The 12,657-nt window shown below is 42.6% G+C and overlaps 2 protein-coding genes across 3 annotated transcripts; both read right to left on the bottom strand.

The window, feature by feature from the left end:
* Positions 1-2,882: 2,882 nt before the first annotated feature.
* LOC112239473 (zinc finger protein 629) lies at positions 2,883-8,821 on the bottom strand. Of its 2 annotated transcripts, XM_042317024.1 has the most exons (4): positions 8,294-8,817; positions 5,161-5,258; positions 4,977-5,079; positions 2,883-4,713 (listed from the first exon to the last, which is right to left on the bottom strand). In XM_042317024.1, the coding sequence occupies exons 1-4, from the start codon at positions 8,595-8,597 to the stop codon at positions 3,878-3,880; spliced, it is 1,341 nt and encodes a 446-aa protein (XP_042172958.1). In that variant the 5' UTR covers positions 8,598-8,817; the 3' UTR covers positions 2,883-3,877. The 2 variants fall into 2 exon arrangements, with proteins under 2 accessions (XP_042172958.1, XP_042172959.1); XM_042317025.1 differs by lacking the exon at positions 5,161-5,258 and having other exon boundaries at positions 8,294-8,821.
* A 276-nt stretch (positions 8,822-9,097) lies between these two features.
* On the bottom strand, positions 9,098-12,655 carry LOC112242272 (zinc finger protein 696). The gene is made up of 4 exons (XM_042317023.1): positions 12,194-12,655; positions 11,976-12,067; positions 10,575-10,683; positions 9,098-10,462 (listed from the first exon to the last, which is right to left on the bottom strand). Exons 1-4 carry the CDS (start codon positions 12,444-12,446, stop codon positions 9,267-9,269), a joined length of 1,650 nt encoding a protein of 549 aa, XP_042172957.1. The 5' UTR covers positions 12,447-12,655; the 3' UTR covers positions 9,098-9,266.
* Between the last annotated feature and the right edge of the window lie 2 nt (positions 12,656-12,657).

Genomic DNA, 12,657 nt, shown 5'->3' with positions numbered 1-12,657 from the left:
GCCGAACCACAGCGCATCATCTGCCGCCGAACCACAGCGCATCATCTGCCGCCGAACCACAGCGCATCATCTGCCGCCGAACCACAGCGCATCATCTGCCGCCGAACCACAGCGCATCATCTGCCGCTGAACCACAGCGCATCGCTGAACCACAGCGCATCATCTGCTGCTGAAAGACAGCGCAGCAGCTTGTGGGTCGCGGAGGGATCTTCAAGAAAAAAGATCAGGTAAACCGCGAAGCACATGGGCATCTTCCACACAAACAGGTGATAAACTGAGCAGAGACCGTTGCTAAACTGAGAGCGCTGCTAAACAGAGCGCACTGAACAGAGACCGCAGTTGCACTTGGCCAAATCAATTCCAGTAATTCATTACATAATTATACATTTACTCTGACACGTCGCGACCCAACATGAACAGGTCCGCGACCCATACTTTAAGAAAGGCTGGTTTACATGAGTTTTCACTAAAGTTAGTTACAACAGCCACAAAGTCATAATGTCTTCTATTTATATAGCGCCTTTTGAAATAATCTCAAAACGCACAAAAAGACAAATACTGTAATTTATAAAAACAAGTAATTCGAAAGTTCATGGTTTAAGTGGTCATCTGAGGGAGGTGGTCAATCGGGGAGAGAAAGTCCGTTGGCAGGCAGGAAGCACGGTCTCATCACAGTGTCTCGCTGTTTTTTTCCGTAGTATGACTCAGTCAGATTAAGTTTGAGTTGAACCACCGCAGTCCATGGAATCCGTGTTAGGTAGTTAACTAACGTTACTCCTTCACTACTACCAAAATGAAGCACCCCACTTGGATGGCTAAACCGCGCCTATTTCTACAATTTATCTTCATAAAATCTGATTTTAAACATAACACTAACCTTTACCCTAACATTAAATTCAAAACAAAAAGCGAATTATTGTTTTCATAAATTACAATAATAGCCATGGTTGGTGTCGCTTAATGATGACGTGTTCACGTACATTTTAATTTACCGTAAACACATGGTATAATCCGCAGTAAATGTCTTGGGCAGGGGCCTCTAAACTTTTCGAGCATGATAGATACTTAAAAAAACTAAACATTTCTCGAGCTACACAATTTATAGCACATTATTTGATTCTCCTCTACCCTGCAACTCTTCCCCGGGTCCTTGGTGTACAATATCCGTTTTATGTCAATATACCAAGAATAAAAAAAAAATAGATTATATTTTTTACTCAATATTACAATTATTCATAGAGGAACAACGAACAATCCTCAAATCACATCAGAAGAACAATTGTGACTTCTGGAAAAAAAATTGTGCTGGAAATTATTTGGCAGATATTGTGTTACGTTTGTCTTTTTAAGCCAAAAGTGGCTAACCAGGGGTGGGATAATGTTAATGTGGCTTTGATTGGATAGTAGCTCATAGGTGGGCTGCAGAGTTACTGGTAGCTCGCCATATACGCTACCATTCGAAAAGAAAATACTATTTTCTTGTCCATTAAAATAATATCAAATTGATCAGAAATACAGTGTGGACATTGTTAATGTTGTAAATGACTATTGTAGCTGGAAACTGCAGATTTTTTAAATGTAATATCTACATAGGCGTACAGAGGCCCATTATCAGCAACCATCACTCCTGTGTTGAAATGGCACATTGTGTTAGCTAATCCAAGTTTATAATTTTAAAAGGCTAATTGATCATTAGAAAACCCTTTTACAATTATGTTAGCACAGCTGAAAACTGTTGTGCTTATTAAAGTAGCAATACAACTGGACTTCTTTAGGCTAGTTGAGTATCAGCAGTTGTGGGTTCGATTACAGGCTCAAAATGGCCAGAAACAAAGACCTTTCTTCTGAAACTCGTCAGTCTATTCTTGTTCTGAGAAATGAAAGCTATTCCATGCGAGAAATGGCCAAGAAACTGAAGATCTCGTAGAACGCTGTGTACTACTCCCTTCACAGAACAGCGCAAACTGTCTCTAACCAGAATAGAAAGAGTAGTGGGAGGCCCTGGTGCACAACTGAGCAAGAGTACATTAGTGTCTAGTTTGAGAAACAGACACTTCACAAATCCTCAACTGGCAGCTTCATTAAATAGTACCTGCAATACACCAGTCTCAACGTGAAGAGGCGACTCTGGGATGCTGGCCTTCTAGGCAGAGTTTCTCTGTCCAGTGTCTGTGTTATTTTGCCCATCTTAAGCTTTTCTTTTTTATTGGCCAGTCTGAGATATGGATTTTTCTTTGCAACTCTGCCTAGGAGACTTGGATTAGCTAACGCAATGTGCCATTGGAACACAGGAGCGATGGTTGCTGATAATGGGCCTCTGTACGCCTATGTAGATATTCCATTTTTTTTTTTAAATCAGGCGTTTCCAGCTACAATAGTCATTTACAACATTAACAATGTCTACACTGTATTTCTGATCAATTTGATGTTATTTTTATGGACACATTTGCTCTTCTTTCAAAAACAAGGACATTTCTAAGTGACCCCAAACTTTTGAAGGGTAGTGTACCTGTTGGAGAACCATGGTCTAGGAGCTCTATTCAATCTGGATTGCTGAAGCATTACAGATAGCGTGTGAAAAATGGGATTTCATATTGCGCCGACATCTGCAACGTTTACAGTGAATGCAGTCTCCATTAACGCGGGAACATCAACCTTTACATTTCAATCACACTGTAATGCTGAATTTCCGCGATAGGGATTTGGTTAAGTAATGCATCCATTCTTGTTTCTTGAGGTTAGCACATACAGTGTGTGTGTGTGTATATATAGACAATTGATTGGATATGTATAACCAATCCAACCAATTGGAGAGCTGTGATTACTTACAAGGAAGCAGATATAAGTGATTGGTGTAAGCAATTAATACAAATACTGCAGAAAAAAGCTATCCAGGGGGCAATTCCCCATTAATTTAATTGACATTTATTTGATTTGACAGCATAAACCTTCACTTCCTCTGTCATGTATTAACCCTTCTCTTGCGATACCTGATTGTGTAAACTGTCCGCGCACTGTGCATTTCAACGGCTGTGTTTACACAGGCAGCCTAATTCAGATCTTTTTCCCCCAACTAATTGGTCTTTTAACAAATCAGATCGGCTCTGAAAAAGATTGGATGTGAAAAGATCTCATGTGATTGGTCAAAAGACCAATTTGGAGAAAAATATCAGAATTGGGTTGCCTGTGTAAACTGCTTCTCACCTGTGTTATACCTCAGTATTGCCGCGTTCATGTGCTGGTCGGAACTTAAACATTTCCGACTTGCTAACTGGTTCAGCGCAGCAAGTGTATAAACACCTATGATAACTAGAGCCAATTAGCAAGTCATTAATTTCAGCGTTTCCTAGTTCCGACTAGCACGTGAACGTGCATTGGTCTCAAATGACCCTGTCAGCAAACTCCTTCAAAACATGCAGGAAAACTTTTTATTAGTTGCATCGTTCATCCCTGTGATTCAGTCACACAGTGAAGTCAGCCATGCCAGACGAGGGCTCAGTCCAATCCACTGGCTCCGTAATGTCCTGCTTCGTCCTCCTGGACTTCTTCTAGTGGTAAAATAAAACCATGTCCCAAGTTGGGATCAATAAAGTACTACTCTAAAAACAAGCCTTTCCCAGGGACAACCCCATTTTACCTTATGACCAAGGTAAGACGGGATGTATTGTACTAAACAGTCACATAAAGCTAATGACAGTGTCATCTTTAGGTAAATATGAATTTAGAGTTAACAACATACATTTCTCAACTTCTATCTGTGGACCTATCATCCAAGAGACTAAAAGGCGAAACGTTTTGATCAGGAAACCTATAGCTATTGTAAATCACTTCAGATACAGCTAACACACACACGTACTGTACAACACCTTTTCTACAGTCAAGCAGAAAGTTCGTTTTGAGCGTGAGGCGGCTCTCCGCACCGCGACTGCTGTCTGTGTCTCCGGACGCTGCAGAGTTGAGTGAAGGACTGGCCGCACCGAGAGCAGATGTAGGGTTTCTCCTGGGTGTGAACGGTCCTGTGTCTCTTAAGGTGACTTGACGAAATGAAACTCTTCCCGCAGATCGAGCACCGGTACCGCCTCTCGCCACTGTGGATTAGCAGGTGCACCCGGAGGTTGTTGGGCTGCGCAAATGACTTGCCGCAGTGTGGGCAGCTGAACGGCCGCTGTCCCGTGTGGACCCTCTGGTGCACCTCCAGGGACGCCTGGCTGTGGAAGATGCGGCCGCAGAAGTTACAGCCCATTGGCTCGTTCGTCGTTGTGGCTCCATGCGGCTGCCTCTGATTCACTGGCGGTGCGGGAGGAGGAGGAGCTGTCATGTCAAAGGGGGCGAAGACGCCCATATCACTGCCGGGGAACTGTCTAGACTGGCTCTCTACGTCAGCCTGGGTTTGGTAGGAGCAAGATGGATGCCCAGCAGCCTCTGCGTTTGCGGCTGCTGCCTGGGCCAAAGAAAGCCCCAGATGCCCCAGGACCCTCTCCTGCATCAGAGCCAGATCCAAACCAGGGCTATTCAGTATCTCTGTGCTGAGATCTGGTCCTGTTGGCTGCTGGGGTCTCTGGTTCACACCCTCTGTCCCCATCTCTGACTTGAGGTTAGCTTCGGATCCACTGGTCCTAGTGGGCTCAGTGGGGTCCTCTGTGGCTGCAGTGGGCGAGCTGTGAGTGTCAGCCATGTTATGGCTCTCGCTGTCATCGTCGTTGGGTTCTGGAACTACCATCAAGGATGAAAAAGGAGTAATCAACACAATGATCAGACATTCCTAATCATATACAATAGGTTGCCTTTAAACACAGCACAAGTCCTAAGAGTTGATGTCTTCAGTTAAGGGCTAAGAGTTGATGTCTTCAGTTAAGGGCTAAGAGTTGATGTCTTCAGTTAAGGCCAGTAGTAGCCTGTGTGTTGGGTATTTCAACAGTGAGTGGATTGTAAATAAAAAAGTGTTCTAAGTAATCTATATCTGCACTGAAACTTACCAGTGGGTCTACTCTCTGAGCGGATGTTTTGTTCTACCTTCAGGTCCACGCCACAGCTGTCCACTCTTTCCTGCTTGATTAGGGACAATGCAGTTCTGTCTTCCTGTAAATAAAATAGAAAAATACAGATTACGTTTCAGCCTATTCCATGTCATTTACGTTCATTTTGACAGCAAAAACACACCTGAGGCATGTGGTGGTATTGTGAATGGTCCTCGATTGTAGCCAGGGGGCCTCGGGCCTGGTCATTACTCACTGGCATGGCAATTGAAGACACTGAAACTACGAAGCATTGTCATTATTAGGATCATTGTATGAAGATCTGGGCACATATCCACAAAGTGTCTCAGAGTAGGAGTGATGATCTAGCATCAGGTGCCCTGCTCATCAGGTGCCCTGCCCATCAGGTGCCCTGCTCTTATTAAATTATGATTCAGGTTAAAAGGCTAAATTGATGCTAAATCAGCACTCATATTCTGATATGCTTAGTGAAACAGGTCCTGGCTGACAGGAAAACATGTATAACCAGGGTAGGGGAGTAACGGATTATTGTAATTAGATAACAGATACTTTTGAAAAACTAGGATTACTCCTAGGATTACCTTTAAATTCAGAAACGATGTTTGCGTGAATGTTTCTGTTTTCTCGATGATATTCAAATCAGCATTGAAAAAAGGCGCAAGTTAAGTTTGTTTCACCTGAGTGAGTCTGACCACAAGTCAGAGACCACTATGATGTCAGAGACCACTATGATGTCAGAGACCACTATGATGTCAGAGACCACTATGATGTCACACCCAAGGTGTTTGATGGATTGCTGGAAAAGAGCAGGAATAGGCTTTTGTAGGCTACAGTCCAAGCTATGTCTTCCAATGGTGCGACTGCTGTCGTCATCCAAAGATAATCCAACTTGAATAAACACTTGGAGGTTAGGATGACAGCAGTGGTGTTGTAGCCTACGGACAATACGGATATCACCTACTATTGATATCTACATAGCGCATTGATGTGAATCACACTGCTGGTATCTCATTTAGCCATTTGCACCTTTGCCAGATTGTGGTTGATGGTTGTTCACAAATGTGTACAATTCATTCAAAAAGTATTCACACCTTCACACCTGACCTTTTCCAGATTTTGTTGTGCTACATTCTGAATTTAAAATGTATTCAATTGAGATTTTGTTCACTGGCCTACACATAATATCCCAAATGTCAAAGTGGAAAAATGTTTTTAAAAATGTTTACAAATGAATAAAACATGAAAAGACATTGAATATATCCCTTTGAGCACGGTGAAGTTATTAATTAATTACAATTACATGGTGTATGAATAAACCCAGTCACTACAAAGATACAGGTGTCCTTCCTAACTCCGTTTGCCGGAAAGGAAGGAAACCCCTCAGGGATTTCACCATGAGGCCAATGGTGACTTTTTTAAAACAGTTCAAGTTTAATGGCTGTGATAGGAGAAAACGGAGGAGGGATGAACAACTACTAGCCTAATTGACAGTGAAAAGAAGGAAGCCTGTACATAATAAAACACATTCCAAAACATGCATCCTGTTTGCAACAAGGCACTAAAGTAATACTGCAAAAAATGTGGCAAAGTAATTCACTTTTTGGGGCAAATCCAAAACAAAACATTACTGAGTACACAACTTCATATTCTCAAGCATAGTGATGACTGAATCATGTTATGGGTATGCTTGTAATCATTAAGGATTGGGTAGTTTTTAAGGATAAAAAGTATCTGAATGGAGCTAAGTATAGGCAAAATCCTAGCGGAAAACCTGGTTCAGCCTGCTTTCCACCAGACACTGGGAGATGAATTCACCTTTCAGCAGGACAATGGCCGATTTGACAGAGCTTGAAGAATTTTTAAAATAATAAGTGGCAAATGTTGCATAATCCAGGTGTAGAAAGCTCTTAGAAACGAACTCAGAAAGACACCTCTGTAAACGCTGCCAAAGTTGCTTCTACAAAGTATTGACTCAGGGCGTGAATACTTAATGTCAATTAAATATCTGTATTTAATTTTCAGTAAATGTGCAAACATTTCTAAAAACATGTTTTCACTTTGTCATTCTGGTGTGATGTGTGTAGATGGGTGAGAAAAAAACATTTAATCCATTCCGAATTCAGGCTGTAACACAACAAAGTCGAGGGGTGCAAATACTTTCTGAAGGCACTGACACTGTGTGTACTTTATCCCAATACTGGTTTAATTGTACAGCCAGTGAAGTATGCACTCTCGCAACAGCTGCATAATGTTGATCCCACCCTATGGAATAACAGTTTGAGGGAGTTCCTCCCTTCGACACTCCTCCGTGTTATTGTGCTCCATACTGTCAAACACAAGTTTAATTTAAGAAGTCCACGAGTGGGGCTTTTATTGCTCAATCTAATTTGTGCTGATTCCCAAAAATTGCCCTCACAAAAAAAGATTGCAGTCAGAGGGAAGTATAAACTGCAGTATGTCGCAAATACTTCGTTCAAAAGGACAGTATTTTTTTACTGCAGTAATTTTGCAGTCCAAAATACCAGTCGACTGCACTTTTACTGCCGTTTCAAAACTAAAATCTTGTTTTGTATGGGAATCCATTTACCTAACAGACACAAACTCAAACTCGCGCACTTTTGATAGATGCAAATTATGGAAATATCAAAGCGTCAGCAACAAAAACATAAACATTAGGCATATAGCAAATGCAGCATATGTCATTCATTTTTCTTAAGCAAACGGTACTTTTCGGTAGTGCTCAATGCATGCCATTCCATGAGAGCAGCATTTATTTTTCAACTCGAAGCAATGAGGCCGATCTGTCCTCCATGACAAGATAAACAACAAAGTAGGTTTATAAATCTTTCGTTTTTGGGTTATGCTCCGGTAAAATAATTTGGCTAATATATATTTCTTCAAGATCATGGGGTATTCAATTAATTGGAATGACTGGAAATCGGACAGACTTTGTTGATGTAAAGATAACCTAATTGTATTATTATCTGTAGTAGAAAGTAATGGGTTCGAAGAAGCCTACAAAGCCAACCCATACAGTAAAATGCAACATCGATTTATGGCCATCTATGTAAACGCGAACATTGATGTATCCCGCAATAGCTGTCGTTCAATTGGTAATATTCATTTTTACCTTCTAATGCCTCTTAAAGGGAAAGTAATCAGATTACGTTCGGGAGTTTGGGCAAGCCAAACATTACTGATTACAATTTGACAGGTAACTAACGGATTGCATTTAGAAACCCAGCCCTGTTTATAACCCGTTTATATATATATAAATAATAATAGGCTGTCGGTACCTTCATGTGGTCTCAAATTAACTGCATGCATTTCATTCCGTAGATCGCGTCTTCTGAGTCTTCGCTCATAGCTCCGCATCTTCACGTCCATTTCGCGTAATTTTCGTCGGAGCACATATTTCTCTTTCTCGGTTTGCTCTCTCTCCCTCTCAATTTGCACTCTTTCCTGCTCCATTTGGGAACGCAGAGAGGAATAACCATCATCAACAATTTTGCAGATCTCGACCACCGCCGAATTGGCTAGCACCTCCATTATCGAAGCTATTTGCAATTGATAACCAACACAGTCCGCCATTGTTGCCATTTCTGCTCTTCATGCACTGGTTTAATCTACAACCGAAATACTTAAGCCAAATTGCCTATCGTTGCTTAAAAATGTCGGATGATTATACTAGTTTGAATACTTATGTAAAGCCCTAGCTTGTTATTGTTGAATAACGATACTGCTTCGGGTCTAGAAGGATGCTATCGTGTCGCCTGTTGATGACGTGCGCTCTTCTCGTTTGACTGGATTAGCACATTACCGCCACCTTCTGAGTTTGAAAGTAGAGACAGGACTAAAACAACTATTCTAAACAAAACATTACACTGCACGAGAGCGGACACACACAACCAATATTTTTCATAGAATTTTTAATTGTTACACATAATAGCCTTACCCCCAAAAATTGGAATAAATCTTGACAACCCACGTTTGCAGAGCAGCCTTTGATGAAGTAGTAGGTTTAATAGCAATAGGCTCATCATTTAGTGACTTGGAGCAGTTTTTCATTCAATGCACTGAACAAGCATGATAACTCCACATTCATTTTCAGGGGTAATATTTTAATATGTTCACATCACACCAAGAAAAGTTTACATCAGGATATTATTACAAAACAATGTTTACCGTGCACGATGTACAAAATGCATTATATCAATATTTTACCAACACGATATAAACAGAATGCAGTGTCCATTAATTATTCAAGACTTAATCCTGCGTTCTTCTGTGGACACTCTGGTGCCTCATTAGGTTCCCGAGCACAGAGAAACTCTTCCCGCACTGAGTGCAGCTGAACGGTCTCTCTCCGGTGTGGACGCTCTGGTGCACTTTGAGGCTACAGGATTGTGAAAACCTCTTGCCGCATACGCTGCAGCCAAACCGCTTTTCTCCTGTGTGAACACTCATGTGTCTCTTGATGTGGCTGGACTGGGAGAAGCGCTTCCCGCATTGGGAACAGCTAAAGGGTTTCTCCCTGGTGTGTATTCTCTGGTGGGTCTTGAGCTGGTGCAGGTGGAGGAACTGCTTGTCACACTGGGCGCAGCTGAAGAGTTTCTCCCCCATGTGAATTCTTTGATGCAGTGCGAGGTCTAGCGAGTTGGAGAACAGCCGTCCACATTCCTGGCAGTTGACCAGTCTGTTTGAGAAGGGGAGGACCCCTTGTGTCGAGTTTGAAGGGCTGACGAAACCATCGTCGCCGGGATACGGACAAGAGGTCAGCTCCTCGCCTCCAGCGCCATCTCCTCGGTGGTGAGTCTGTATCCCGGCCATTTCCGACGGAGAGAAAAAATAGTCTAAGGAGGTATCGAATCCTTTTACATCCGGTTCGCTGGACCTGCGCCCTTCCGGTGACTCGCTCTCCCTTAAGTTAACGTTGCTCTGAGGACAGACGTTTGTGCCGTTCCCCAGCTGAATACCCTCCCTGTTTTTCCCAGGGACGTCAACTCCACACTGAGCAGCCAGGCCCATTCCAATATCCCTCCCTTTGGTCCAGGAGGGCATTCCTGCCTCCATTTTAAGAGTGTCAACTCCTCCGGCCTCCTGCTTCCAGCCCAGTGAGGCAGAGGAAGCCATACTGTCACACAAGGTTGTGACCCCACTCGGAGTCAAGGGCGGTTGGGCATCAAGTGGCTTAGTAGAGTCCGTTTCCACCAAATAAGAACAAGATGGATCAAGCATGTCTCTACCATCCTCTATGCGAGAGAGGCCAGCTGCTGTATGACTCTCTCTCTGATATGTCACACAGTCCGAGCTGTGTGTGTGCTGGCTTGCCGTGCTGTGTCCGTTCGTGGTCTGTTGGAGCCTCTGGTTGTCGCCATCCCGCTTCTCCTCAGCTACCTCCACAGGTGACGTTTCTGCATTCAGGATTTGATCGTTCACAGCAACAAGAGACCGAGACACACTAACTGAGGACAAGAATGAGAGAGAGAGAAGATAACAATAATTTCATGATGCGATTGTATACTTTTTGTAACTAGACCATTATGGCCCCATCCTATTGGTAAGTGTGGTACCTACCCAGTCTCCTGGGTTGCTGGTTGTGCTTTGAGCCACAGTCTCTCAGCTCCTCTTCCAATTTCTCTTCTTTTACAACCACTACCTCAGGATGCTCAGTCGTGTCAAGGTTCTGCAAAACAAGAGGAGGAATTGGACTGAACTCTAACTGTCCTGCTGTATCCTCAAGTTCACTCCAGGAATAACCACAGTCTATAAGTACAGTTGGAGTGCGCTCTTAAATAATTCCCCATTTATTCTAAAATAAATTGAAATACATTTGTGTCTAACTTTTGGTCACCACACCTTATTGGATTTTCAACATTGATTCTGCAATGTTATTTTTGTAAACTTAAGTTTCATTGGCCACTCCAGAACAGTCCAGCGCTTCTTCTTGAAGCATTCCAGGGTGCTTTTTTTGTGTGTGTTTGAGGTTGTTGTCCTACTGGAAGAGGACCTTCAACAGAGACACTGAGTTGAACATTGCATTCCAAAACACCTTGATAATGTCTTGCAAACATTTAAGGCCCCCAGTACCAGAAGCAGCAAATTAACCCCACAGTATTGTCAAACGGCCCCCATAATTGATTGTGGGGAGGGTGTTATTTTCTTTGAATGCTTTGTTTGGTTTTTGGTAGACATACGACGATCACACTGCTGAAGGAGACACAAAATGCCTGATTTAACTTACCAAAATCCACCCAAATGTTCTATTGACCAATAAAAAAAAAAGAACTTTTTGGCAATACAGATCAGCTCTGTGTTTACTGACAACCAAATTAAGCATTCAATGAAAATAACACCCTCCCTACCTCTGGTAGTGCGCAAGCCATCATGACATCAGCAGATTCAGGTGTTTTGTAGTCTAATGTTAAACCCAGTGTCCAAAAACTGGGTCTGGGTCTCTGTTGAAGGTTATAGGTCTTCCAGCAGGACAACAAGCCCAAACACACACAAAAGCAACCAGGAATGGTTAAGAAGAGAGGCTGGAGTGTTCTGGAGTGGCCAGCAAAGTCCAGATCTGAATCACCTCAAAAACCTAAGGCGAGATCTAAAAACAGCAGTTGATGGCATCCCTCCAATATTAAACAATTATAGCAATTCATGGCTGAAAAGTGAGCCAAATTGTCAGTAGAAAGGTGTGGAAAGCTCATTGATGGCTACACGAAGCGCTTGTCTCCAGTTATCTTGGCTAAAGGCTGTGCAACCAAGTACTAGCTCCGGGGTGCCAATAATTGTCACCATGCCATCGCCTTTACTTTTTTAAATTAAAATGTTCAACTTAAATGTACAAAAATAAGCCATGTGGAAAATCTGGTGATCAAAGTACTTATTTAACAAATGAGGAACTTTTTAAGAAAAGTGCAAGAGTGCTGATATATTGGTCTGCAACTATATCAGATATGTAACTTAGAATCCATTAACCTCTTCACTGACAGTCCTAGTGCTCCTGTTCCCCAACACCACGGATCCTCCATTTCTCCTTACACTGGGGGACTGCTTCTCTTCGACTTGATCTATATCGGAGTGGAAAAACAATAGATTCATGACATGCACGGCATTGAGAACATGCCGTCCACAAATAATATTTCCTGCACAAAAACTCATGTCTATCATTGCATTGGTAAACTATAGAAACTCACCTGTTCCTTGCGCGCCAAAACAGCTCGACAATGGGGGTACGATGTTTCTTTTGACAGATCGTTCCCTAGAACGAACCTCCACCAGGTGTAGTTTGTTCTTCAAAGCCTGGTTTTCGCTCTGAGTTCTCGATATTTCAAGGCGCAACACGGCATAGCCATCGTCTACAAGTTGGCAGATTTCTGCCACTGCCGCGTTAGCCAATACCTCCATGATGGAGGCGAGCTGAGAGTGAAAAGGTACAGAATTCGACATTATCGCATAACGTTATTTCACTCAAAGCTTACACATTAAGTGTATTGGATGAATGGTTTGTAGAGTAAAAGTACCATGTCATCAAAAAGCACTAACTACATTTATGTGAAAATCTTCGGCGATATTGTTTGTGTTCAGCTCGCTAGCCGTTAACGTGTCATTGTTTACTTCCGGGTGGCAGAGGTCATGACGTTGGTCTACCGTAAATACC

The sequence above is a fragment of the Oncorhynchus tshawytscha genome, unplaced genomic scaffold (assembly GCF_018296145.1).
Source record: "Oncorhynchus tshawytscha isolate Ot180627B unplaced genomic scaffold, Otsh_v2.0 Un_contig_210_pilon_pilon, whole genome shotgun sequence".
In the NCBI taxonomy this organism is placed as follows: Eukaryota; Metazoa; Chordata; class Actinopteri; order Salmoniformes; family Salmonidae; genus Oncorhynchus; species Oncorhynchus tshawytscha.
The sequence above is the reverse complement of the archived record's forward strand: the minus strand, read 5'-3'. Positions and strand labels throughout refer to the sequence as shown.